This window comes from Macrobrachium nipponense, chromosome 40 (assembly GCF_015104395.2).
Source record: "Macrobrachium nipponense isolate FS-2020 chromosome 40, ASM1510439v2, whole genome shotgun sequence".
NCBI classification, from domain to species: domain Eukaryota; kingdom Metazoa; phylum Arthropoda; class Malacostraca; order Decapoda; family Palaemonidae; genus Macrobrachium; species Macrobrachium nipponense.
This window is the reverse complement of record NC_061101.1, coordinates 58,160,530-58,184,816: the sequence shown is the minus strand read 5'-3', so window position 1 is coordinate 58,184,816 and position 24,287 is coordinate 58,160,530. Positions and strand designations below refer to the sequence as shown.

The following is a 24,287-nucleotide window of genomic DNA, read 5'->3' as shown; positions in this document are numbered from 1 at the left end:
TTTTTAGTTTCAACATGACACTGGTATAAGTTTTTTATTTTAGTGTCCCTTTTATTACGAGCGAAGCGAAGTCATTACTGGAAACGGGCTCATTTCTGGAATTCCGGCCTGACCCGGCCCAGTGGGCCCAGCCCGGCCTGACCCAGCCCGGCCTGACCCAGCCCGGCCCAGCCCAGCCCAGCTTGGCCTGGCCCAGCCCGACCTGACCCAGCCTGGCCCGACCCAGCCCAGCCCAGCCCAATGCTATTCAAATGCTAATATCTCTAAAAGTATTGAAGATAAAAAGAAAAATTCTGTCGGCAGATAAAACCTAACGTCTTTAAATTTCATCCCATATAAAATTTATTTCTAAAATATCATAAATTCACATTTCAATGAGATTTTAATTATTGCATTATAATTTTCTCAAAATAGATGATTTCAGCACAAAATTCGATAGTTTTCTCGAATACTAGGCTTAATTAAGCTAAATATTCTCACCTTCGCTATCAAGAATCATTTCACATAGTATTGTTTAGCATATTATTAGCTGTTTGATGCTGGAAGACTATTTGAAATGCAATTAACGATAGCGTTTATGTAGCAGAGAGTTCCGAGAAACATAGGTGACCCTTTGATGTAAACGTTTAACTCGAAGCTTCGCGAGTTTAATGGCCTCTAGGGCGCCCTTCTGGTAAATACTTTGTCTTTAGTATTTTTGCTATTTAGATATTGAGAGCGCTTACTTCATTTCAAAGGCCATTATTTTTTTCCAGTAAGAAATACTTGAGATAATTCTGTGTGAACGCACAACTCAGTCTTGTCCTGTAACTTATTATATTTATAGAATGGAACGAAATATAGCGTTTAGGCCAAAGGCCAAGCACTGGGGCCTATGAGGTCATTCAGCACTGGAAAGGAAATTGAGAGTAGGTAGGTGTGAAAGGTGTAACAGGAGGAGAACCTCAAAGCAGTTGCACTATGAAATAATCGTTAGGAGAGGCTGGAAAGATAATATGAATGGAGGTACAGTAAAAGGAATAATAGGGGTTGCAGCTAGGGGCCAATGGACGCTGCAAAAAACCTCTAGTAGTGCCTACAGTGCATCCCATGAGGTGCACTGACGGCACTACCCCTTACGGAGCTTTCTATATTTATGTCCTTGCTACCTAACCCCTGAAAATAATAGTGTTACAACTTTGCTTAACTGTCATCACTGAAAATTAATATTATACTGCTGCACTAAATCCTATAATGGAACTTAAGAAGTGGTTACAAGTTTCCCATACTTTTTTCGATCTCCCGTGTACTTTTACTGTTACTGTCTGCGGCTTTAGCAACCAGCGCAGAGATCGTGCCTGTCAACATTACGAACAGTTCGCCCTCAGCATCCTATCGTTTCGAAGTCTCATCAATTTCCCAATTCATTTTCTTCTTTATTTATTTTCCGGTGTTTGTTTTCGTCAACTAAAAGCTCTTGCAGATTGATGTTCGCGTCTATTCCCACCGGGAAGTCGGCTGAGCGCCCCGCCAGGATCCGCCAGCTGACGGCGATCGCTTGAGAAATGCTTCTCATCTGAATCTCGGTCATGTTTCTCTTATTACCTTCCTCGGTGGTTACATATACCTTTTATTATCTCCAGCGTCGTGCACTGATTGCCTTGTCATACGGTTATTCTTCAAACATTTGTTATTTTTGGACTTGAATGATGAGGGAAAATGAAAGAATAACATTAAGTGCTAAAGATGCTTGAGAACGACCATCCGCCCAGCTGCAAATTTCTTCTCGGTGTCTTTAACTGAGTTCTCGATTAGACCCAGTGTATCATCAACGGCAGACTACAATTAAAAGCCAGAGATGTAGCGCAATTATTTTTACTCTGAATTAGACCTATTGTATCATCAACGGCAGACTGCAATTAGAAGCCGATGATGTAACGCAATTAGTTATGCTCACAATAAGACCTATTGTATCATCAACGGCAGACTGCAATTAAAGGCCAAAGATGTAGTGCAATTAGTATGCTCTGAATTAGACCTGGTCTACCATCCCTGGATTAGACCTAGTATATCATCAAAGGCAGGCTGCAATTAAAGGCCAAAATGTAGTGCAATAACTTTTTGCTGAGAGCATAATTATGCCAGATGGTAAACTTAATTCAGCATAAACATTAGAGCTCGTTATTTATACGCTGATGAGAATGATAAAAGAAGAGAGCTATAAACTCCGATAGAAAGCCATCGTGCAACAGTTCGTAATGAACCAGAGGTTAACAACATACTTCCCAAAAATAAAAGGGACAGAAAACAGCATCATTAACGGCCTGTTTACACACTAAACAGCGTCTCGCTTGAAATTGTTCTAAACTCCTACGACATATTTGCGAACCTAATCAAGAATAACAAAGAAAAGACGCTGTTTATTATTAGAAGTACCAGTTCTCAGGAAACCAGTGAAATATATATATATATATATATATATATATATATATATATATATATATATATATATATATATATATATATATATATATATATATATATATATATATATATATATATATATATATATATATATATATATATATATGTGTGTGTGTGCGCGTGTGTGCGAGTGTGTTTGTGTGTATGTATGTAAGGTTAATGTTCGCAAATTTATTTTATAGCCTTGAAAATGCGATTCGAGGTTCGTTGCAAAACGTTGGCATTGAATAAACTGTTAAAGGATCATGGCACACACACACACACACACACACACACACATATATATATATATATATATATATATATATATATATATATATATATATATATATATATATATATATATATATAATAAACCGTCAACCTTTAAATACACAACAACACAAACGTGTGTATACATATATATATATATATATATATATATATATTAATATATATATATATATATATATATATATATATATATATATATATATATATTATATATTATATATATATATATATATAATAAACAGTCAACCTGTGAAATTCTTGACTACTATAGCACGAGTTCCTTCCACCCGTCATCCTAACCTTGCCAGAAACAATACTCGAGCCTTTAGATACAAAAACAACAACAACATAATAATAATAATAACAATAATAATAATAAATTGAATAAAGAATTTAGGCCAAAGGCCAAGCACTGGGACCTACGAGGTCATTCAGCGCTGGAACGGAAATTGAAAGTGAAAGGTTTGAAAGGCGTAACGGAAGGAAAACCTCAAAGCAGTTGCACTATGAATCAATTGTTAGGAGAGGGTGGAAAAGTAAGAGGGAAGAAAGAGAATATGAAAAAAGGTACAGTAAAAGGAACGAAAGGGGTTACAGCTAAGGGCCGAAGGCACGCTGCAAAGAACCGTAAGTAATGCCTACAATGCACCGCATGAGGTGCACTGACGGCACTGCCTCCCTACGGGAATAATATAATAATAATAATAAATTACCTGAACTGAGGAGGGGGAAATGCTGCAAGTAATCACACAGACCAATATGGCTGTTGTATATTTCATGATGGATGCTCTACGAAGGCTCGTCCAGAGAGAATCCAAGCTGCGCGTATACTCGATTTCCAAAGGGTTCAGTCACGCATTCGCGAAGGAATCCTATTTATTTGTTAATCTTCAGCTGGACTAGGAATGAAATCATTTGAATGCGTAACAAGGGCGTTCTCTCGGTTTCATTTTCGCTCACTGCAGTACATAGTGACAGCAGACATCTTGCCGATTTTCTCATCTCCTCATCAGCATCTTACTCGAGCTGTACGGATTCAAGTCCAGAGGTACTGAAGAGAAATTCTCGAAGCCTTTAAAATACAGCTGCTGGAAGTGATGACTGGATTGACAGACGGTTGAGAGGTAGATCAGCGTCGCCGTGGCGTCACCCTCATTACGGAGTCGTCACCTGGTCGGGGGAGAAGAGACTTTTGTTAGCGCTGTCGTTTTCTTTCAGATGATGTTCAAGTTTGGTAGGAATTTCTAGTTAGGAATGATTCGTATGAATGGAATGGAATATAAAGATTAGCCCAAGGACCAAGCGCTGGGACCTATCAGGTCATTCAGCGCTGGAAAGGTATATAATTGAGAACAGGCAGGTCAGGAGGTGTAGTCACAGGAGGAAAACCTCAAAGCAGTTGTTCTATGAAAGAATTGTTGGCAGAGGGTGGATAGCAAGATGGAAGCAAGAATATGAAAGGAGATACAGTAAAAGGAATGTAATGGGCCGAAGGGACGCAGCAAAGAACCTGTAGTAATGCCTACAGTGCACCCCGTGAGGTGCACTGAGTGCAATACCCACTACGGGATTTGTATGAAGAGCTTCTAAAAGTTAAGTTTTATAAGGATAATTCACATGACTGATAGAAAATAGAAATGAATGAGTAAACTTATCTAATATTAAATATTGAAATGGATGGGAAGATGATACCATAACAAGGCGTGATCCGACTTCCAGCTTACTCGAGCCGGGTGCTAAAATCTACGGTCAAATAGAGCGCTGTTTCACCCACGAAAATTAAAATGGATATGTTATATTTTATTAGAGATAATTCTTCTGTACTTCTTAACATGCACAGTATTTATTTTTTTACATTTCCATTCCAATCAATATGTCATAAATAGCCTATCCTAACATTCCTGTATCTTTAACTCAAAGCAAAATAACTTTTTTCGAACCTTTTTAGGCTTTTCCGTGGACGTTTTCTACACCCCCAACAAGAACAACAACGGCAAGGACAACAACGACGACAACAAAGTAGTTTGTAGGCTTACTTCCCGAGTAAGCGACAAAACGCTTGAAAAATATTCAGCCAACCAAATTTTCCCTAGTCCGAGAGCTGGCAAGTCGATCCCGAGAGGGTGTCGTTTCGAAGGGCTTATTAAATGATTTGTTTGTTTGTTTGTATGGTGTTTTTCTTTACGTAACTTCCGAACTACGTCGAGAGTGAGCTTCTATCACCAGACATACACATCTCTAACTCCTCAATGGAATGCCCGAGAATCGAACTCGCGGCCACCGAAGTGGCTCGCCAACGCCATACCGACCACGCCACTGAGGCGCTGGGCTTATTAAATGAATCCTCTTCGCTAAGCTTTCAAAGCAACCCCCAACTTTCTCGTGCTCAAACGTCGGAGCGTAGAAAGAAGGATGAAAGTTATGATAAAACCTCCTCCGCCAGTTCCTCATTGTTCACAGTCATTCGTTGTATTTCCAGCGAAGCCGTTTGGCCGACTCTTCAAGTAACGGATGCCTATCCTAATTTTAAAATCAGAATTAGCCTAATTATAATTTTACACACACACACACACACATACACACACACACACACACAACACACATATATATATATATATATATATAGCTCATGCCAGAATAGCGAAGTAAACTATAAAATTGCTTTTTTTTTTTCAGGAGAAGCAATTTAAAGTTTAAAACTTTTTGCACTTTGTCTACTGATATTAAGACGATTCTTTTACTGATCGCTTCATGTTCCAAATACAAGCAAGACGTTTTTAACACAGCATGGAACAAGGAACCGGCTATCCACTGGTATAAAAAAAATATTGAGTTGTGTCACTCTTCTGACAAATGAGCCAATATTCATCTCTCAAGAAGGGCGCATGAGGGCCAACTAACTGGATGATATGGTACTACCCAACGCTAAGGCAAATCTTGCTCGAAACTGTTGTGGTACGAGAGCGACCTCAATTAAAACGCACTTGAGTTACGTCACTCATCTGGCAAATGAACACATATTTACCTCTCAAAAAGGGCGCTTGAGGGCCAACTGACCCGGCTCTATGGTACTACCCGGTGCTAAGGCAAATCTTGCTCGAAACTGTTGTGGTAAGAGAGCGAGCTTAATTAAAGCTCACGAATAACCTTCCTTGTTTTCACTGTAATCATTTCTATCTTCGATTTTGGCGCCGACTTCGATATTGAAATGAGTCGTATTATCCTCAACAGAGATGCCAATGGTCCTGGAAACGCCACTTCGCTTTGGTTTAATCTGAAATCATACAATTCTGAGCAGCGTGATTTCTTGAGCCCTGAGAAGAAAGCCTGCGTTAATCAGGGGACATGGTGTAAGCTGTTCCACTGAGGCGCACGAACACCATTAACACCACTGGAATGTGCTGTTGTAAGGGGGCTCGCAAACAATAGACTGTCATCTGAATGGCTCGTTAATGACTTTTTATTGTATTAATTGTGACCTACGCTCATTTTCGCAAGTGCCAATCTCGTTGCTTTCTACCGTTTTCTTCGCGACACAGTGACACCGGAGCTGGTTCTTTCCTCGGTGTCTTGTTAACCCACATACCGTAGAAGGCCTCATTTAGGCAAGGAAAGAGAACAAATGGAGCTCTCCCATTTCCTTCTTCTGCATATCAATATCTCTCTCTCTCTCTCTCTCTCTCGATTGGGAGACTGACTTTCCTTTTTCTCAATCAGACGTTAGGTCATGTGACCCACTAAGAAATCTCTGGAGGCGACGAAAACGTTGACTCTCGTCCTGCGAGCTCACCAGTTGTTTACATCTACGCGCCAGCGAGAATTTATTGCTCATTGTTCCTAGATCAAGCTGGTTTCATGCCAGCTCACGTCTCTTTCTTTTCTAAAACAGGCCGTAATGGAAGTGGAAGAATGGAATATGGAGAGACATGGGTTTACGTTACCCCACACAAACACAGGACGCGGAAAGAAGCAAGATTCTCTGCCTGAATGGACGAATACTTCGCGAAAGGTTGTAAGGTGCCGTCAGTGAACTTGAAAAGAAATTTACTATAGCGTTTTCTAAATAACAGTACTTAGGTGTAATTTGGAGTGATGATACATCCGTTAAGTCTTCATACTTTTTCTTTGCTCAATACCAGTCTCGTCGCTGAAACTGGTTTATTTTGACGCTCCTTCGGCACTGTAACGGAAAGTAACCTTTAGAGCACGAATGATGCCGAGAGGTGATGTTCGAGACGCGGAAAACCAGACTATAGTACTGCAAGTTTAACTCACATCATTTTAGATGGCCCGTGAGCTGTGTATTGGTCTATTTAGTCTCTCTCTCTCTCTCTCTCTCTCTCTCTCTCTCTCTCTCTCTCTCTCTCAATTTCAGTGAAACAAATACAAGAATCGCATTACTGAGCCAAGTGTCAAAGCGTATACTTATTACTTGACACACGAGTGGAAGGACGGAAGAGGTAGACCGACATTTGATAAGGTGAAGATCGTACAAAAATCACGACAAAGATGAAGGAAGCTCAGTGAGTTTCGGAAGCAAAATATGCACATAAATCCCACCGAAGACAATGCAATGGTTATTTTCCGTAAACTGCAGTGCAACAGTGAAAGATACGGGTCTCGTATATAGAAATAACCCGGCAATTTCAGTGACTCTGGTAGGAATGAGTGATGCTGCACGTTTGTTTTTACTTGGGTGCAAGAGAGCTGGAAGTGTGACCAGGTCTTCCTTACTTCGTAATAAGCAAAGGGGTTCGGCCACGCATGGCTTCATATAATACCGTTTAGTAAGATATGACTGATAACAGAGCTACGTAACGGGTCGTTTTATTTAAAAAAAAATCAGAACAGTTATATTTTATGCTAAACACACACACACACAATATATATATATTATATATATATATATATATATATATATATATAATATATATATATATATATATATTTACATCTATATAATACGAAAGAAAATTCAATTTTCCCACATTTTTATTCCTAAAACGCTAAGATTCTACGAGTCCATTACACTAAGAAAATGACGGCCCGACCTATGACACCAGCTCATTCTTACAGTTAAAAGAATAACCCCATAGGGGGATAGTGCCCTCAGTGCACCTCATGCGGTGCACTTTAGGCACTACTTAAAGGTTCTTCATAGTTTGCCTTCCTAAGGCCCCTATCTGCGACCCCTTCCGTTCCTTTAACTGTACCTCCTTTCATGTTCTCTTTCTTCCATCTTACTTTCCACCTTCTCCTAACAATTGATTCATAGTGTAACTACTTTCGGTTTTCCTCCTGTTACACCTTTCGAACCTTTTCACTGTCAATTTCCGTTTCAGGGCTGAATGACCTTGCAGGTCCCAGTGCTTGGCCTTTGGCTTAAATTCTACATTCAGTCCAATTCAGTTTAAAAGAATAAGGACCCCACGAGACATTACTTTTTTTTTCATGTCAGAATAGAATTCATGTATAACTGAGTTACAAAAACATGGAATTTGATGAATATACAAAGATAAAATCCGCGAAGGAAAGAGAACGACGGAATACTGCAAGGCCTTTCGACTTCTTGTCCATTACTTAGCAGCTGCTAAGTAAAGGACAAGGTGTCGACAGGCCTTGAAGAACTCCATCATTTCGCTTTCCTTCGTAGCTTTTGTCTATATATATATATATATATATATATATATATATTTATATACATATATATATATACACACATATGTATAAAATATATATATATATAATATATATATATATATATATATATATATACACTATATATATATATACACCATATGTATAAAATATATATATATATATATAATATATTATATATATATTATTTATAATATATATTATATATATATAATATCATAATTATATATATTTAGTGTGTGTGTGTGTGTGTGTGTATTTCCATGAGGGTCTATATCCTATATAAGAGGGATGCCTTCAGCGAACACCGTTAAGTATTCACTTTGCATCCACTATTTAATTTATCTGCTAGAAATTTCTGCACAATCTATACTCAGATACCAAAAGTTGATAATTTATGTTTTTTCTCATCTCTTTAGATAGGGAAACACTAAAGTATTTTTCTTGCTGGTAGGGGTGACTGAGCTGCAGCTACAGATGTAAGGAGCCACAATGGTACGCCACTACAAACCTGTTACCGGTAACCAGCAAGAGAGAAGTTACACGGCCGACGATCTGCAAAATGCTCTTGGACTTATTAAAGAGGGTCAACCAGTGAAACGCGTTGCTGCAGTGTTCAACATACCCCGTAGGACTCTTAGAAACCATGCTAGTGGAGAAAGAAAAACCACAATAGTTGGCAGGAAGAGAGCACTGCTTCCTGAGGAAGAAGAAAGTATAGTACAACATGCTGCCATCCTTGACGATTTTGGCTATGCCTTTGATGTTTATGAATTGCGGCTTTTTGTGAAGTCATTTCTGGACAAGGCAGGGCGGCAAACACCGCAGTTTACTGACAATATGCCGGGTAAAGACTAGGAACTTTCATTCATAGGGAGACATAGTGATGTACTACCAAGTCGAGTTTGTCAAAACATATCACGGAACCCCGCACACAACCTTGTGAGTCTTCTTGTTCTCCAACATTTAAGAGAGCTTAGAGAGTCTGCTTCGACTATCCCTAATGCCACTCGCCGTGGAAAGCGTGTGCAAGTGGAGCCTTGTAAAAGCATTTCTCTGCGGGAATTAGCAGCCAGTACCTCATCTGGCACTCCTACGTCTAGACCAGCAACACGTCATGCTAGTGCTAGTGGTGTTTTGGGAAGGAAGGGTAAGATGGCAAGAAAAAGATTACCAATAGATTCATTCCCCTTCATCCTCTGACAGTGATGAAAATGTTGATGACCCCCTTGAAGTGCCACTGGGAGAGGATGAACATGAACAGGAGACTGATGGTGACCCTGACAGTGACACAGAAAGGACTTTGATGACTTTGAAGAGGTTACCGGTTGTGTGTCAGACCATAAGGTGAAGGAACTGCCAGGCTTTGAAAAGGGAGATTATGCGTTAGTTGGATTTAGTGCAAAGAAAGCCAACTATCATTTTGTTGGTATTCTCTTAAATTTAGTAGAGCCTGAAGAAACAAGTTAGGATATCAAATACTGACGTGACTGCGAAGAAGGTGGAAACTCTTTTGTGTTTAAGGAGCCAGCGAATCCAGATTTTATGGAAACTTTTTTTGTGACATTGTGAAAAAGTTACCAAAACTTGAGTTTATCAAAAACAAAGTATTTTTCAGGTCATATTATTCGGTAAAGGATGTTCGAAGTTGATTTTTATCATCAGTATCACTTTAATTATTATTTTTTTGCTTTTTTCAGAAATCTCCAGTTTATAAACACTTAAAGTGTGGCCCAATTACCCCAAAGTGTGGGGTAAATGGGCCCCCACTTATTTAGCCATGCCATGTAGTTATTAAGTTGCCAAAAATTTTGCCTTTTTTCTCAGGTGATACAGGACCATATCTGTGCATATTCATGCAATAAAATTTGGGATCTGAAAATAGTGAGTATAATTTAAAAACCAATAACCTGAAAAAAGGGGCCCGATTACCCCATATGACGGTAGTTGATTTTAATGTGTCAATGCATACATGGGCACATTTTGTAAATAAATAACGATGTAAAACTATAAATGCTTTTGATTTTCTTGTATGTTCTATTCCTAGCTATTCATACCTGAAGTATGTATTCAACTAGGTATATTTAGTTATATTGTCAACAAATAGGGCTTAAGTGGACTTAAGCAAAGGGTGTATGGAACCATATTGGGCAATTCATTGGGGGGTCTGGAATCATCAAAAGGTTGAGCACCCCTGGCTCTATGGCTTCCCCTATGACAATTCCTGGTGACCGGAAATCAAGTCTAAAAAAAGTCACATTAATGAATGGTGACCTGTCATAAAGCCACAGGGAAAAATTCACGGTATTTCTTAGGAGTCTTTATCTTTGTGATACTTGCAGTCTTTTGTTTATGTTTTTTTACGGTCATCCCCAACGGGCTTCTACTAAACACGCTGCAAAGTTGGATACTTAAAAGTTAAAAAGCAAAAATTCCCCAACGGGCTTGTATACATGGATACATACCGGGTTAAAACCCTTCGGGGTCACTATCTAGGAAAGATTATTATGACTTTTTTTTTTCCTGTGACTTTTTTTTGTACCCGGATTCCAATTCCTTTCCAGACATCTGCATCCAAACGCTTCCAGTCCGTCTTTCACCTGATTTCACTTGGAAACTCCCCCAGCTGGCATTTGATCTAGTTATGGTGGCAGGTTTTTTCCCGCCTAGTTTTATAGGTATATATATATATATATATATATATATATATATATAGATAAGATATATATATATATATATATTATATATATATATATGTTATATATATATATACATATACATATATATATATATATATCTATTATATATATATATATCTATTATATATATGTTACTAACAGGACCTAGTTCCTCGCTGGACGAGTGGTTTTCGCGCTCGGTTGCCAATCCGGTGGTCCGAAGTTCGAATCCCGACTCGGCCAACGCGGAATCAGAGGAATTTATTTCTGGTATAGAAATTAATTTCTCGGTATAGTGTGGTTCGGATCCCACAATAAGCTGTAGGTCCCGTTGTTAGGTGACCAATTGGTTCCTAGCCACGTAAAAAAATATCTAATCCTTCGGGCCAGCCCTAGGAGAGCTGTTAATCAGCTCAGTGGTCTGGTAAAACTAAGATATACTTAAGTAACAGGACCTCATTAAAACTGGATGACATCTAGCGGATATATTTGTTCACGAGAAGTTACCAGAGTTATCAGCTACTCCAGAACTAACCGTCCTCATTGCCAAGTATCCGGATACTTGACAATGAAGACGGTTAATCTTGGAAAACTTGTAATTTTTCCTGATTAAATATCACTGCTAGATGCCATCTAGTTTCAATGAGGTCCTGTTAGTAATTGTATTAATGCACAGAGCAATTGCGTAAGTGATATATAGGTATACACTTATAGACACATATACTTACATACATATATACTCATACACTGGAGATACAGCTCCCAAATTCATAATGGTAGGCGCCTATGGTAAGACAATCGATCCAGTTTACGAAATCACCAGTTCAAACCATTAGCAATAAACACTTTCAAGGTACTGAAACACCATGGCACTAAAAGAATGACCTACTCAGACGGGTGGTTGAAATAAAACTATTGAGCCGAAGAAAGACAGTCCCTATTGGACCATCAGGCAATAAAAAGGTTAGCAGATACGGAAAGAGAACGATCTAGATACTCTAAGACCAACAATGATAAAATTGACAGTCCCACCATTAAACATCCAAACGTGGTCTACTCAACTGTTTATTGCCAATAGCGGTTGCGTGTGTGAGTCTCTCTCTCTCTCTCTCTCTCTCTCTCTCTCTCTCTCTCTCTCTCTCTCTCTCTCTCTCTCTCTCTCTCTTTATTCCTTCGAATTATAAGGTTTATTTTAACCACCGTCTTAGTTAGGTCGTTCTTTTAGTGTCATGGTATTTCAGCGTTTTGAAAGTGTTTACTTTTAATGGTTTTAATGAGTGATTTCGTACGTGTTTTCACGTACAATTATTCTTTGGTCAGTCTTTCTTTTAATAATGTATCTTTAGTCCTTGAAATAACTGTAAATTGGATCGAGTGCCTTTCCCTGGACGCCTACGATTATTCAACATAGAATTCAGGCCAAAGGCCAGGCACTGTAACCTATGAGGTCATTCAGCGCTGAAACGGAAATTGACAGTAAATGGTTTGAAAGGTGTAACAGGAGGAAAACCTCAAAGGAGTTGCACTATGAATCAACTGTTAGAAGAGAGTGGAAAGTAAGATGGAAGAAAGAATATAAAAGGCGCTACAGTAAAAGGAATGAAAGGCCTACAATTATATATATATATATATATATATATATATATATATATATAATATATATATATATATATCATATATATGTATATATGTATATATATATATATATATATATATATATATATATATATATATATGAACTTGATCATGAAGTATATAAAACGTGATGCTATGTATAAATAAAGGTTTTTTTGCCACGAGGGAAAAAATGAAAAAGCGAGTTAGCCGAGTACTTTCGGTCCTATTCGGACCCTTTGCTGGACCGAAAGTACTCGGCTAACTCGCTTTTTCATTTTTTCCTTCTTGGCAAAAAACCATTATTTATATATATATATATATATATATATATATATAACTATATATATATATTCTATATATATATATCTATATATTATATATATATTAAAATATATTGTAACGTGCATACACGAGATGCACATTGAAGCTCTCAGTATAAAGAAATCTTAAGAAAATAAGTACAATATTCTTCTCACTTCTAGTCAAAGTGAGACCATACAAGACGGCATATAGAAGCCTCATCTGCCCACTCCTTTCCTGTAACAATTCGCTACGGTAGATTTGCCTACTTTCGCTCCTCCCATCCAAAACCTCTGCCTCTCATACAGCTAAATTACCTCCATTGTCCTATTTTTCAACACCTGGTGTTGTCCTGCGAGTTTCTTTCCAGACCACCCAAAAAGAAGCCGGCACCAAGATGCGAGAGCAAAAGACAAAAGGGAGAAAGAGGAAAAGAGCAGAGAAGTCTCTCTCTGATGGCCATCACCTAGCAGACGTAGTTGCTCAATGCACCATTCTTTAATTCCTTAATTACTTTTTGATCTCATATATATGTATATATATATATATATATATATATATATATATATATATATATATATATATATATATATATATATATATATATATATATATATATGCTTAAAAAATCACAGTAGATGCACGTGACTTCATAAATAAGCGAATACCACGGGAAATGATAGACAGGAATCCAAGCGCTTTCGTCTTTATTCAGACATCGTCAAGGAGCTACTAAAGTACAATCGGAGAGGAAGGCCTCAGGTACAAACAAGATCAGGAATACCAGATGGTTAATTATCAAAAGGGTAAAAATTAAAAGGGATAATCCAGGATTATCGGATATCACACGGTCACAAACTTAAACAGATTCTGACTCTAACCGAAATTACAAAGTATCTTTACAGTCCAAAACATGTAAAAACTGAATATATTAATTTTGTTGCTTATATTTATCTACAACTTTTTTCATTATGAAAGCATCAAGTTTAAATAAACCAAGACTTAAATTTAGAACATTTCTATTATTTGACTTGATAAAACAAGATTCAATGATATTCCTTTTAACTGTGTCATTACATGGGACTAAGGCTCTTGCTTGACTCCAGTTAATAGGATGGTCTAAATCTCTCATATGTACAAATAATGCATTTGATATTTGCCCAGTTCTCACAGAATATTGATTTTGCTTAAGACGCTGTGAAAGAGATTTGCCAGTCTGTCCGTAATAGATTTTATCACACTTTTTGCAAGGAATTTCATATATGCAGCCTGGAAGATCTTTAGGAGAATTTTTGATTACTAAACTCTTGACATTAATATTACTGAAAACAACATTTATGTTAAAAAGCTTTAAAATTCTAGGAATATCTAAAAACCTTTCATCATAAGGTAATTTAGAATGTTATGCTTATAAATTCAAGTTGTCATTAGTTGAATAAAATGTTTTTTCTAGCTCTTTTCAATGCCACATCTACAAAAGTCCTTGGGTATTTAAGTTTCAATGCAATATCATAAATAGTTTTAATTTCAGCGTCAATAAACTGCGGGCTACAGACACGTAAAGCCCTTAGGAACATCCCAGAAAAAAACAGAGAATTTAACATTTTGATGGTGATTGGAGTAGTAATGAACAAAAGAGGCAATATTAGTTGATTTTCGAAAGACTGAAAAGGTGAAATTTCTATCATTTCTATTAACTGGAGTCAAGCAAGAGCCTTAGTCCCATGTAATGACACAGTTAAAAGGAATATCATTGAATCTTGTTTTATCAGTCAAATAATAGAAATGTTCTAAATTTAAGTCTTGGTTTATTTAAACTTGATGCTTTCATAATGAAAAAAGTTGTAGATAAATATAAGCAACAAAATTAATATATTCAGTTTTTACATGTTTTGGACTGTAAAGATACTTTGTAATTTCGGTTAGAGTCAGAATCTGTTTAAGTTTGTGACCGTGTGATATCCGATAATCCTGGATTATCCCTTTTAATTTTTACCTTTTGATAATTAACCATCTGGTATTCCTGATCTTGTTTGTACCTGAGGCCTTCCTCTCCGATTGTACTTTAGTAGCTCCTTGACGATGTCTGAATAAAGACGAAAGCGCTTGGATTCCGTGTCTATCATTTCCCGTGGTATTCGCTTATATATATATATATATATATATATATATCTATATATATATATATATATATATATATATATATATATATATATATATGATATATATATATATATATATATATATATATATATAATATATATATATATATTATATATATATATATATACATTAACATCAAGAAACAAAAAAAAAAAAAAACTATGTGGTAATGCCTGCCAACTTTCCATGCAGCTGAAATGAAAGCCCTAAGACTCATAAAAGGTGTAACAAGACTAGATAGGCTACGAAATGAAAACATTAGAAGAGAACTGGGAGTGGAGGGGATACTAGATTTTGTGGAGAGAGGACAGCTTAGATGGTTTGGACACACCAAAAGAATGGAGGAGGAGCGATATCCTATAAGGTTTTTGGAATGGACACCGGAAGGAAGGAGACCGGTAGGAAGACCAAAAATGAGATGGCTACAAAACATAGAGAGAGGAAGAGAGAGGAGAGGCTCTAGTTTGCGGGAAGTTGATGAGATGAGGCTCTATGATGATCGCCAAAAATGGAGACTGTTCCTGAAGCAGGACGACTGACAGGCCTGGAGGCCTACCTGGCGTCTGGTGAGAAAGGAATATATATATATATATATATATATATATATATATATATATATATATATATATATATATATATATATATATATATATATATATATATATAACTCAAATTCCCCCTTGTATCTCCTTCAGAGAAGAAGTGAAGTGAGGAAATATTTGTCACTTGTAACTAGAAGTGTTCATTTATATTGCTAACTCATAACAGTGTGAAGTGACTTACATTCTCTGCCTTACGCAAAATCCCAATGGTATTAATCGCGTTTTTCGATCGAGAATCACAGTGTATCCTTAATTTGCAGAATTAGCCGACGCAAGAAGTTGTGTTCCACCTCTCACGCGTTCCAGGTGCCAGAGTGTCAATCACCTATCCCGAATCCCAAACTATCAAGAATGAAGAGCTGCTGATAACATTTCAGCATGATTTGCCATAACTGTACAAGAATCTCATTTCTGTAAATGCCCAGTTCTTCATAAAAGCGATTTATATTTTGCTGGGGTTTCACGGTGGCACTAATTGCTTTGTAAATCAACGTAACCTCAGTGCCACGGAGCTAGTGCCTTTAGCTCCTGTATAATTACTTCTGATCTACATAATAATAATCTTAGTTAAGTGTAACTTTGCATTTTCCCTTAAATTCCATCAGTTTTATTGCCTTTTTTCCCCTTTTCTCTTTATTACTTGCGTGGTCCTATTCTTGTCAGATATCAGTTAATTTTAGAGTAAATGATAAACTTCACACAGCCACGCACGTAATAAATATACTAAATAAATAAATAAATAAATAAATAAATAAATAAATAAATAAAATATATATATATATTTATGTATATGTATATATATATATAATATATATATATATATATATATATATATATATATACATATATATATATATATATATATATATATATATATATATATATATATATATATATATATATAATATATATAGTACAGAGGAAATTTTTTACTTTTTTATATGTGTGTTGTATACGCTCATTTCTCTACCTTTTGGATTTTTCTTAGAACAACTTTGTCGACATCATCATTCTGGTTATTTGATTATACGTTCTTTTAATGTGTTCTTCTGTAACCATATGTGAGTGCGTCCTCATGTAACGCGATCTTATGCTTTGTGAGTAAGCATCATTAAGGTGTGCTCTAGTCAGCGTCTAGTCTGTACAGTTTCTGAAGTGAAGCTTATTTGTTTAAAATTACTTGTGTTAATGTAATTCAATTTTTAGCTATTCAGTCCCTCTTATTAATTCATTAGATTTTCATACATTCCCCGATTCATAACCGCATCATCGGGGGGAATGTATGAAAATCTAATGAATTTAATAACGAGAGACTGAAATGGCTAAAACTGGACTACTTTGACACATAAATAATGTTAAACAAATAAAAATTCTGCAGGAAGGAATAAAGGAAGTGTGAATGGTCCTTCATTCTGACATTAACATATCGTCTACTCTCAAAGATATTATAGACATTAATGAATACGTGTTTTCGAAGAGGTCACACCCATTTCAGATGTTTGATAGAGCTCTTAGAAGGAACTTGTACCCTGTCCTATATATATATATATATATATGTATATATATATATATATATATATATAATATATATATATATACAAACCATATAAACATAAGTATATATTTATATCTATATATATAATATATATATATAAATATATATAATATAAGTAATATATATATATATATATATATATATATATATATATATATATATATATATATACTATATATGTGTACGTGTGAGTGCATGTGTGTATGTATATTATATAATATATATGTATATATACATATATAATACGTATGTAAAATAATATATATATATATACACATAATACACGCGTGTGTGCATTTGTCTGTGTGCACAAGCATAAAAAATTAATACTCGCCACGTTTAAATTGGAAAAATAAACCTCACGATGAGAGCTTGACTAGGAAACCAAGCATCAGTAGTTTCGTTCAACGACGTCAAAGATATTGAATCTTTTTGCAAATCTTATCTTGCCAGTCCTTCATCAAGAGTGCTAATTTGCTTTCAAGAGCATGGGATACTACAATCAAAACCGCTCACCATTTACATGAGTTTAGGGGGGGAGTTTGTTTAGCGCTAGTGCAAGCAATGCAGAGAACTGAGCAAATATTTAAGAAAGTCACTCTCTGCAAAGACTCTCAGTGTGGCTTCTCTTCGCCGGCGGTGCAGTATTCATGTCGAGGAAGCAAACAAGAGGAGACATATATCGCTTTCGAGTCTCGTGTTGGCAAACATCTATATTTTCGTCTTGTGTGATCACGCGTTAAGATTAATTGGCTTTTCGCTTACTCAGGGATTAAGCCTACAAACTACTTTGTTGCTGTTGTTCATTTGGGGTGGGGGGGGGGGGGGGGGGTTGGTTGGAAGGAGAGCCCAATGGAAAAGCCTAAAAAGGTATGAAAAACGTGTTTCGCATTGAGGTAAAGATGCAGGAATTTTAGGGTATAATATTTATGATCTATTGATTAGAACGAAAATATAAAAAATAAATGTGCATGTTAAACAGTACAGAACAAGTATTATTCCTAACACAATATTACGTATTTATTTTCATTTCCATTGGTGGAACAACGCACTTTTTGACCATAGATTTTAGCACACTCCTCGGGAAAGCTGGAAGTCAGACCACACCTTGTTTTGTTTATTTTTAATTTGTCCTATTTTGTGCATCTGTGAATTTTTTTTTTTTTTTTAGTTTTGTAAGCGATATGCTTTTTTTTTAAAACAAAATCTTTGCCCCCTATAATAATTAACGCGCTATGAGATGATACTTGCCAAAGTGTGCAGAGCCAGGAAATATGAAAGAGAGAGAGAGAGAGAGAGAGAGAGAGAGAGAGAGAGAGAGAGAGAGAGAGTATTAAAATATAATAATCAGCCAATGTTAGAATTGGGCCTTTACTGGTGGATGAAAAATATTGCCATATTTATTGAAATTATTAAAAGCTTTGTGGCTTTTCCAGTAACCTAAGATATCAAGGATTATTATCTATCTTCATCTGTCATTTAAATGTATTCAAGGTCTTTTTGGCTGGTCCATAATAAGTCGATGGAAGCTCTTTTTCCACTCAAGTGCTTTCTGTGAGTTAACAGCGTGCATGGCATCTTCTGGCTGGTTCTAAAAAGTCAATAGACCATTTTTATTCACCCAAGTGCTTTCTGCCTTTTAGAAGTGTTCATTGTCTCTTTGGCTGGTTCATATTAATATCAGAGATCACAAAAGCTCCTGGGAAACTTCGCAACTTGAGGAAATCGCGGTCAGGGTTGGAAAGGTCAAGAATCTATTTCCAGACAGACGCGAAAAGCGTTCCTTCCTCCCTTCGGCCGAAGAACGGCGCTTTCGGAGGCGTCATCATGTTTCTGTGTGGGAAAAGGTAGGAGGAGGACTGTCATCAAGGAGAACACAAAGCAGGTGGTATAAGATCAGAGTAGAGGGACGCCAGGTACCGAGAGCATTCTGAAGAACCCCTCTCACCTCCCATGCTGAAATACCAGCGACTCTGGGCCCCAATCTTCCTCAGTAACACACCCCCTCCTCCTCCTCCCCCAACCCCCATAATGGCTCACTCGCTTCTCTTGCTGTCTCATTCCTACCCATTATGCTGGAGACACTTCCGGTCTCCGGCCGTATAAATGATTCGCAGCAAATTATGCGCGCCTTTGTGTTACCCAGTCATCGTGTTGTTTGTAACTGACGAGGTATTTGATTCGCTAGTTTCACTGTGCCACTTTTTTTTTTTTTTTTTTTTTATTCCGTCACTTAACGTACTCGCGCATTCTGGCATGCCTACGCGAATTTCTGCACTCATAGCTGCGAGCATTCCCATGTAAGGTTGTAAGACAGGAACAAAATATTATGTAGTGTCCGAAAGTCTGCGCTGTTTGAAAGTGATGGCTGCAGGCCGCGATTTTTCTTTCTTTCCTTGTATTTCATTTGCGCTGTAACATCTGCTGTTATATGGTTTATATACGTGCATATATACATACATACATGTATTAAAAATAATATCGATAACATTATATACTACATATGTAATATATATATATATATATGTATATAATATATATATTATATATATATGTATATATATATATATATATATATATATATATATATATATATATATATATATATATATATTATATATATATTCTTAAAAAATCATCAGTAAGGTGCAGGTGACAGCAGTATATAAGCCTTCTGCCTGTCATTTTCCTGTGGTATTCGCTTATATACATGTATGTGTAGTATGTATGTGTGTGTATGTGTGTGTGTGTGTACTTCAGTGTGTGCGTGCATAAAAGGCTCATACGCAACACGCATTATCCCTGACTCCCTTTCCGGAAACTTCTCAGCACCTGTCCAGTAATTTGTTGATCTCCTCAAGGTTTAATGGAACATTCCCCCTCTCCTCTTCCCTCTCGATAATTCTCAGTTAATTAACTCTTTTCGAAACCTTTCACTCCCTGCTGTCCTTTGAGAGCCTTCGTTTCCTTTCACCGACGCCCATCTTTCTAATGCTTTTCACGCCCTTTCAATTCCTCTGTCATCTCGATGGTAGTCAGAGGACCCCGACCCAGTTCATCAGTTTCAGCTCTTCTTTACATTGTACTAAGAGTACTAAGAAAACAAGGCGTGATCCGACCTCCAGCTTACTCGAGGCACGTGCTAAAATCTATGGTCAAATAGAACATTGTTTCACCGACAAAAATTAAAGTAAATATGCTATATTTTATTGGAAGTAATTTTTCTGAACTTTTCAACATTCACATTATTTATTTTTTATATTTTCATTCTAATAAATAAACCATTAATATCCTATCCTTAAAATTCTGTAGCTTTAACTCAATGCAAAACACCCTTTTCAGACCCTTTTAAAGCTTGCCTACTGCCCCAACAAAATAACAACAACAACAACAACAAAGTACTTTGTAGGCTTACTTCCCGACTGAGCGAATATTATTTTTTATCCGCATACATTGTTACGCTTGATCTCATCTACCTGTACAAGCCAGTTCCTTCTATTCATCCACCGTCTACATTATTATTTATTCCTTCAACTTCCTGCTTTTCATTTACGCTCATTACGTGACTATCACTTTCTCTTGCAAGTACATTCAGATTTTTTACTGAGTTTAGCAATTTCCCTTCTCTCTTCAGTCAGCACTATATAGCCTTTAAACCCAGTCATACTACACCCCATTCATGGCCTACTCTCTCATCCAAATTTTGACAGCACTTCTTCAAAGAGGAATCGAACAGTTGTGGAAACATAAGACGCCTTTCAGTCAGAACAAGTTTGATAACAACCCAGTTACTCTCCCCTCCACACATTCTCACGGACACTTTGTTTCTAACATAAAAGCTTTTAGCCTCTCGTTCCAACTTATTTTCCACAGTCTGTAATCCATCATCTCAGCATCCTTCTCTTGATCCTCCCAAGCTTTTCATTAAGGTCCATGGACACCATGTACGCCTCTTTCGCTCTGTCTTCAATCTTGTCACATAATTATTTCCTAACAGATTACTATACTTTCCTAGTGAGGATTCTACCATACACTTTCCCTGGTATAGTAAGTAGTATTATCCTCATAATTTCTAAGTCATCCATGTCATCTTTGCCCTTACATAAAGGAAATCAGTTCCAAAATCAAACTTTTACCAAAGTACAGCAGCATTTCAATTGTAATCACACATTCTCTTGGCATATTTTCATATTTCAGGCTTTTAAACACTTCAGACTACTAATGAGGATGTGTCCACACTCTTCTATACTTTCCTTGTACATTGTCAGACCTGCTTTTTTTTTTTTTTCATCATTCAACTGTGCCTTTCTTCTATTATCCCTGATCAGCAACTCCAACAAAGGACTGCAGTCACTTTAGACTGCAACTCTTCATATGCTCCTTGATATTTATTTTTGGAATTATTACTCAGTAGGACAACTTTTTACTTTGGCTAGCCGAACTTCTCTTATACATAACACCCCTGCTTTCATAGCTCGTCTCCTTTTGTCTTTTGTCACCCACATTCATCTCGATTAGCCTATCACTTTAGGTAATTTTATCCTAGCTACAATTCTTGGAAAGGATTGTAATATAGAGCAGTTATATATCTATATGAGGGAGGCGGGCCTCCTCAACCAAATTTAAATTATACATAGATTCTCTATGTGAGAAATTATATATATAAAAAAAATTTTTATATGATATATTTATATAGATATTTTTAAATGAAATTTATTAAAAATTTAATTTTTTTCTATTTAATTTATTTCGGTGTCAATTACCTAGATGTTGTGACGCCAGATATAATACACAATCAATCAATCTCGTGTAAATATTTGCACTCGGCAGCAAATTCCCGAGATATATACTGGTATTGCACCAGCCCCGGTTTTTTGTCATGCCCCTAGGATAGGCCACGTTGGGTTAGGTAAGATTTGTATACTATGTCAAAGCTGCCATGTGTAATTTGCGTGTGGGAAACTCAAAGAGATTATTTTCAAGCAGATTCTATGGCTAGTTTTTAAGATATGGCGTCCCGCTTTTTTCAAGGAAGGTCCATCCGGTACTTGGCTACAGTTCGGGAATATGCTAAATATGCTACCTGGCATGATCTGTCTGTTTTCTGTCTGTTTAGCCATCTTTATGACTATCTTTTACCCTCAAGAAACGTCTCATTTCCTCATCCTACAATTCACTGTTTTTATTTCCTTTTGCCTACCTTCCTGTACCAACAAACGGTCCCTCCATTGACTCCTGGAAACTTGATAGGAAAGGTTTTAGTGGCTTCACAATTTATATTTTATGGTATACATATAACTATCATATATATATATATATATTATTATATATATTATATATAATATATATTATGTCGTCCATATATTCAGAAAACACGAGTTGTTGTTTATCCGTGAAGTTGTTGCATGTGGTTAAAGCTGTTACTTGCGATTGTCTTTTATTTTCAGTGGCATCATTTTACGTAGCTCAAATCAAGAACATTACATTTTCCTCTCCAAGCCTCGCAATTTGTAATCATGGATGTGTTTACGTGTTCGCTGCTCGTGTTGTGCAAGCTGCAAATGGGGTGAACGGTGGAATAGGAAGAAAACCTCAAAGCAGTTGCACAATGAATCAACTTTCAGGAGAGGGTGGAAAGATAGATGGAAGAAGGAGAATTTGAAAGGAATACAGTACAAGGGGAGAAAAGGGTTGCAGCTGGGGGTCGAAGAGACGCTGCAAAGAACCTTAAGTACTGCTGACGGCACCAAGGGGGATTTCCCAGTAAAATTCTTAACGCATCCCAAATAATGAGATTGTTGTATCTTGCATCTGTGCTTGGGTTTTTAAAACCATCCACTGCTTCGTTTTTGAGATACTATGTCGAAAATGACTGCGTACGTATTCAATGTGCTTTCATTTTTTTTCAAGCGCCGTGCAAAAAAAGCAGATTAAATGCTTTCTCTCTCTCTCTCTCTCTCTCTCTCTCTCTCTCTCTCTCTCTCTCTCGTCACATTATAACATGCATATTTTAGCAAATATATATATATATATATATATATATATATATATATATATATATATATATATATAGACGCATACTCATGTATAGTATTCGTATGTGTACACAGCATCTATGTATGTATTTACTCATGTCCCGCCACGAGGAAACAGAATATATATATATATATATATATATATATATATATATATATATATATATATATATATATATATATATATATATATATATCTAAGAAGAAGAAGCAGAGCTTTTGACAGCTATTTCAAATAACTGTCAAAAGCTGTGCTGCGTTTTTTAAAAATGTGAAGAAACCTTACAAACGTACCTCATTTAGATAACTGGCAAAAGTTGCGCCTCCTCTTAAAAAAAAAGTATATGCATTAATATATATATATATTTATATATATATATATTACTATATATATATTATATATATATATATATAATATTATAAAGTAGGCCTTCTCAAAAGCTGCAATCTATCACATCAGTGTTTTCAGCTGCAGACAACTTCTGCCTGTGCTCCTGTCATGTTCTACCTGCCCATGTTCCTGTGGCCTTGTCGTGTGAGTGATCTGACAACCCTCATTCACTGAGGGCGTCGTGCCATAGGCACGGTTGACCCAGTGGAGCTCTCGTGGCTTTGAAGAGTCAAACCCCAGTGTCAAACGGTGACTGTGATCTGTTTGCCCTCTGGTTACGGAACGCTGCGGTGCGCGCACGAACCATGACAGGTCGGCCAGACCAAGGTCTATAAAGTCGACTTCGCAAAGTAAGCTTTACAGGTTGTAAGCCAAGGATATTTTAATGCTTAGTACAATTACAAATATAGGTAGGTTACTTGAAGACAAATTGCTTTTCATTTATTGAATGTACTAATGTATTCTGAGTCATCTTCATGACAGTGTACGTTAAGACATTGTTTAAGACCATAGAAATACTCGCTATCGATAAAACAAGTCGTGATCCGATTT

At 36.5% G+C, this 24,287-nt stretch overlaps 1 protein-coding gene across 2 annotated transcripts in view; it reads right to left on the bottom strand.

Moving 5' to 3' along the window:
- Positions 1–24,287, bottom strand: part of LOC135212362 (plasma kallikrein-like) — a 71,671-nt gene that overhangs the window by 26,367 nt on the left and 21,017 nt on the right. Inside the window, exon 2 of one of the 2 annotated variants that reach the window (XM_064245753.1) lies at positions 3,450–3,906. In XM_064245753.1, coding sequence (XP_064101823.1) covers positions 3,450–3,515 — 66 coding nt within the window. In that variant the 5' untranslated portion in view covers positions 3,516–3,906. Of the gene's footprint in view, positions 1–3,449; positions 3,907–24,287 lie in introns of those variants that run through there. The other variant, XM_064245754.1, reaches the window with a different exon arrangement.